At 65.3% G+C, this 5,173-nt stretch overlaps 2 protein-coding genes and 1 non-coding gene across 3 annotated transcripts in view; 1 reads left to right on the top strand and 2 right to left on the bottom strand.

Moving 5' to 3' along the window:
• Positions 1–90: 90 nt before the first annotated feature.
• H696_05366 (hypothetical protein) lies at positions 91–2,696 on the top strand (the record flags this gene model as incomplete). Its single annotated transcript, XM_009499211.1, has 8 exons — positions 91–172; positions 299–648; positions 847–1,102; positions 1,298–1,398; positions 1,560–1,677; positions 1,809–1,915; positions 2,052–2,288; positions 2,409–2,696. The coding sequence occupies 8 exons, from the start codon at positions 91–93 to the stop codon at positions 2,694–2,696; spliced, it is 1,539 nt and encodes a 512-aa protein (XP_009497486.1).
• A 178-nt stretch (positions 2,697–2,874) lies between these two features.
• Positions 2,875–2,945, bottom strand: H696_05365. Its single transcript has one exon. It is a non-coding gene; the product is annotated as a tRNA-Gly (tRNA).
• A 573-nt stretch (positions 2,946–3,518) lies between these two features.
• Positions 3,519–5,173, bottom strand: part of H696_05364 (Ras-like protein Rab-32A) — a 1,802-nt gene continuing 147 nt past the window's right edge. The window contains exons 2-5 of the mRNA XM_009499210.1: positions 5,087–5,098; positions 4,706–4,834; positions 4,080–4,420; positions 3,519–3,728 (exon numbers count right to left, since the gene is read on the bottom strand). Of these exons, the coding sequence (XP_009497485.1) occupies positions 3,566–3,728; positions 4,080–4,420; positions 4,706–4,834; positions 5,087–5,095 (642 nt within the window). The 5' untranslated portion in view covers positions 5,096–5,098 and the 3' untranslated portion in view covers positions 3,519–3,565. The remainder of the gene's footprint in view (positions 3,729–4,079; positions 4,421–4,705; positions 4,835–5,086; positions 5,099–5,173) is intronic.

Below are 5,173 nucleotides of genomic sequence, written 5' to 3'. Positions count from 1 at the left end.
TCTCTCTCTCTCTCTCTCTTTCTCTCTCTCCCTGCCTCCGTCCCCCCTCACAATCCATATCACACGCACGCGCGGACATAGGCCGAAAGCATGGTCAATCCAATCGACCGGGCCAAGTTGGAGAGCATCCTCGCGGAGGATATCCCCACCAGCCCGGGGTTCCGGCTGAAAGGTGCGTCCCGGTGGCCGATCCCTGTGATGCGGGGCCTCCGCCCACCCGCCCGCCCGCCCGCCCGCCCGCCCGCCCGCCCTCCACCGGGCTGTGGCTGATCCGGCCCCTTGACTGACCCCGAGCCAGGCCGCGAGAAGCAGTACTGCTGCGGGTGCAGCCTGGACGTGACGCGCTCCATCAGCATCCGGTGCGCCGTGTGCGAGGATGTCGACCTGTGCGTCGAGTGCTTTGCCCTCGGGGCCGAGGTGGGCCTGCACCTGCGCGAGCATCCGTATCATGTGCTGGACACCCTGGACTATCCGCTGTTCACGGCGGACTGGTGGGCCGACGAGGAGATCGCCCTGCTGGAGGGCATCGAAAAGCACGGGCTCGGGAGTTGGTACGATGTGGCGGTCTTCATGGGGACCAAGACTCCGGAGGACATCGACGACCACTACAAGCGCATCTACCTGACCGGGCCCCAGGCGCCGATGCCGGTACGAGGGGCCGATATGCTGTGCAGGGGTGCCGGGGGCGAATCCATCCTGCGTGGTGTGCATGCGCTGACTTCCTTTCCATTTGGCTGTCCATCTTTGGGGGGGGGGGGGGGGACGTGCTGCCGTGGTTCCTGGTCCCTGGTTGCTGGCCCGCCCTGGTCGCTCCCTCTTGCGGTCCCGGGGATCCGGTCCACCAAGCGCACCGACATCCCGATCGACCCGGTCGAGGAGCATGAGTATCGGCGGAAGCGCCTGGCGCTGGCTCGCGGCGCCGGCAGCCTCCCGGCGCCGGTCCTGCGCCACGAGAAGCCGGATCCCAGCGGCCCGGTGTGCCACGAGCTGCCGACCTACATGCCGCTGCGCGGGGAGTTTGAGGTCGAGCATGACAATGACGCCGAGCAGGCCATCACCAATCTCTTCTTCAATGATGAGGAGGACTCGCCGGAGGACATCGGTGCGTTTGCCCGGGGCGGGGCGGGGTTCCATTTTGGCTGGTGGCTCTGCGCGGCCCGCTGATCGGGATGAGTGGGAGGCTGTATGCTGGCTGACCGGGGACGATCTGTGCGCTCCTCCGGGCCGGGGCCGGGGCCGGGGCCATTGTCCGTGTGTTGCCTTTCTTTCCTTTCGCCCACCTGCCGGACATGTGCAGAGCTCAAGCTGAAGATGCTGGAAATCTACAACTACCGCCTCGCACGGCGGTATGAGAGGCGAAACTTCCTCCTCGAACGGGGCTTGGTGAACTTCAGCCTGGTGCGCTGCCTGCCGGTGTCCTCTTTCGCTCGCCCTCTGAGCATGCTTCGCGGTGCTCTGACTGACGCTGTTCTTCTTTTTTTTTCTTTTTTTTCCCTCGCCGGGGTGCGTGTCCCCCCCCCCTCTGGCAAACACACACACACACACATACACACATACAGTACCGGTCCGAGGAGAAGCACCGGTCCAAGGAAGAGCGAGATCTGATCAATCGATACAAGGTCTTCTCGAAGCTCCAGTCGCACGAGGACTTCATCCTCTTCGTTGAGGGTCTACTGAGTGCGTTCTCCGGCGGGGAGAGGGGGGGGGGGGGGGCCTGCCCTTTTTCTTTGCCCCCTGGCCGAACAGTCTGCTCCAGACGAGGCGAAGTTGCGCTGACACTCCGGCCGGGCGCGTCCGCCCGCCCACAGACGAGCACCGCATCCGCCAGCGCATCGCCCAGCTGCAGGAGTACCGCCAGGCGGGCATCCGAACCGAGGCCGCGGCGGCCACATACGAATTGGACAAGATTGCTCGCGTGCGCTGCTGCTGCTGCTGCTGCTGCCTACCTTGCCCTTTCTCTGTCTCTCTCCGCCTTTGCCTGCGACACATGGCTGTGTGCCTTCCCCTTGCCGCCGCCCGTTTGTGCTGACTCACCTCCCTTCCTTCGGCAGCATCACGACCCGGCCAATCGGGTTGTCAAGCCCGGATCGACGCTACTCATGTCCGGGGGACTGGGGCATGGGGGTGCCTCCGGGCCGGGCTCGGCCGGGCCGGGCGCCGGCGCCGTGTCATCCCGACAGTACCGCGCAGCGCGCGACCAACACCAGGTGCGTGTGCGACACCCGTGCCGCCATGGCACACCTTCTCTCCCCGGGGGCCCTCCCCACCACCAGGAGGAGCCGGACCCGGTGATCGATTGCTAACTGCCCCCCCGGCCCGGCAATCCCCCCGACCACACCGCGTGCGCATGCCCGCGTGCACTTGTGCGCGTGGACTTTCGACAGGGTGCTGCCCACCCACGCCGCCAGGGCCCGCTGGACATCACCCACTGCGAGGGGTTCCAGCTGCTGTCGGCCGAGGAGGCGCGGCTGTGCTCCTTCCTGCGGCTCCTGCCACGCGCGTATTTGACCCTGAAGGAGACCCTCCTGTCGGAGGCGAAGCTGGCCGGCGACAAGGACGGGGTGCTGACACTGGACCGGGCGCAGGCGCTGGTTGGTCTGGACCCGGACAAGGTGGAGGCGTGCTATCACTTTTTCCAGAAGGCCGGGTGGATAGGCCCGACGCGCCGGGTGCGCCCCCGCGACGACAGTGTCTGACGAGAGAGGCGCGGGAGGGAGGAAAAGGTAAAATGAAACCCCTCTGGCCCCATGTGTTTCACGGAGCGTCGTGCGCCTGCGTGTGTGTGTGTGTGTGTGTGTGTGTGTGTCCATTTTTGCTGCCGCGAACGGCGAGGGAGGAGCAGCGGCGGGGCTGCCGCGGCAAAAGAGAGAGGAGTGCGTCGACCGGGAATCGAACCCGGGTCTACCGCGTGGCAGGCGGCAATTCTACCACTAAACCATCGACGCTTGCTCCTCCTGGCCTTGCTGCGCGGTGGCCACATGAAGGCATTCCCGCTGGGAAGGGCTTGGGGGTCCGTTGCCCGCGCCGGTTGGCCCTCCCCTCTCTTGCCCTGTTGGTGGCGGACCAGGCAGGGCAGCAGGTCGGCAGCAAGACAGCGGCGAAGGCGTGCTGCTCTCGTGGCTCCGGGCGGCACACGGGGCCTGCTTTTGTTTTTGTTTGTTTTTTTTTCTCCCCCTCTTGTGCCCGAAGGAAAGGACACGGGGCAGGCATACGAAGCAGCTCGGAGGGGGGACAACCGCCCAGATCAGGGGCCGGCCTGGCACACCACGCCGTCTGCCAGGGAGGAGGCGGGCGACAGGCGAGCCGGAGGGCTTGCGGCGCACGCGACCAGGCGCGGGAAGGCCGACCAGACGAGAGCGACTGTGTTTATGTTATATATATATATTGAAGACTCGTTGGGGTGTGAAAATAGGAGGGAAGAGGCGGTCCCTCCTTTCCCTCGCGACGGACAAGAAAGACGGCCACGAGGGCGGCGAGAGGGGCGGCAGTCTGCTGGCTCACGCGCATGCAGGCGGGGAGGGGGGGGGGGGGGGGGGGAGCATGGGTGACGCTGTCGAGACAGGCATTAACAGCAGCCGGAGGACTCGGCGGGGCTCTCCTTGACGTCGACGACCACGGTGGCCTTGGCATCGCGCTTGTTGTTGCTGACGTCGTTCTCCAGGATCTTGGCCACGAGGGCGCGGCAGGCCTTGTCGATGTTGACGTTCTCCTTGGCAGAGGTCTCGAACCTGCGTCGCGCGGGGTGAGACGGGACCGACCAGGTGGAGCGGGCGGACGAGGGGGTGGCAGGTGAGGATGAGAGGGACCGGCGAGGGGGGATGAGAGGGGTGGCGAGCGAGCATGGGGCCAGTGCGGGAGGGAGCCTGCCGCCTTGGTGGGGGGGGGGGGGAGAAAGCACGCAGGGAGCGCCGCCCCAGGCCTGGATACACTTGTGCATGTGTGTGCATGTGTGTGTGTGTGTGTGTGTGTGCGTGTGCGGCGGATGGCACAATGAAGGGAGAGGGAGAGGGCGAGCGAGGAGGCCCCTCCTCCGCCGACCGCCTCGCCGGTGTGCACGCGCGAATGTAGATATGACGCACCAGCCGATGAAGCCCTTCTCCTCGCAGTACTTGTCCATCTGGGCGGCATTGCGGACAAGGCCGTCCTTGCTGAGATCGCACTTGTTGGCCAGCAGGACCACCGGGATCATGGCGTCCCCGGGAAGGCGGACCTTGGAATCGATGTCGGACTTCCACTTGGACACCGCCTCGAAGGTGGAGGTACGAGTCACATCGAAGACGACCATGGCACCGACGGCGTCCTTGTAGTAGACACGGGTCATGTTGCCGAAGCGCTCCTGGCCGGCGATATCCCACAGCTGGACGCGCACGACGATGTTCTGCTCCCACTGGAGGACCTTGAGGGCGAAGTCGACACCGATCTACGGGGTGTGTTTGGGGAAGGAGGGGGGGCGGAAAGAAGTAGAGAGGAGAGGGGAAGAAGGGGAGCAACGAAGGAGGACGACGAAGGAAGGTGAGTGTGGGACCCAAGGGCGGACAAAGATGGAACCACAGGGGTGGGACCACAGGGCGCAAAATGCACAGCAGGAGGCTGACACTACAGGCGGCGCCGATGGAGAAGGCGTCTGGTGATGGGGGGGGAGGCGGCAAACATGCGGGCGACGGCGAGAAGAACAGGAAGTGAGGTGGCCCACGAAAGAACGCACGGTGGAACGGTAGAAGTAAGAGAAAATGTTGTGCACATAGCGCTTGATGATACTGGTCTTACCGGTGCCGATGTCACCAACGACGAGGATCTTGAAAAGGAACTCCTTGGTCTCACCGGTGGCTTCGGACTGCATTGGTGCCAAACGGGCGCGTGAGGTATGTGCACGCGAGATGCAAGCGAGGAGGGCGAGAGGGCGAGAGGGGGGGGGGCGAGTGCGCATGAGTCAGGCAAGGGACCGGTGAAGAGGCATACACATGGAGGGCAAAGACCCCAAAAGAGCAGGGGGGGGGGACAGAGGCGAACAGCCTTGGGGAGGGCCGCGGCCGAGGGGAGGCGCGGCGGCTCGGGCAGTCGCAGAGGGAGCGAGGCGGGAGCGCACCTGAGACATTGTCTGCAAGAGGAGGGGCACACACAGCCGACGATAGGGCGCGCGCACAGACACACACACACACACACACGGGGGGGG

The sequence above is a fragment of the Fonticula alba genome (assembly GCF_000388065.1).
Source record: "Fonticula alba strain ATCC 38817 unplaced genomic scaffold supercont2.10, whole genome shotgun sequence".
Taxonomy (NCBI): Eukaryota; order Rotosphaerida; family Fonticulaceae; genus Fonticula; species Fonticula alba.
The sequence above is the reverse complement of the archived record's forward strand: the minus strand, read 5'-3'. Positions and strand labels throughout refer to the sequence as shown.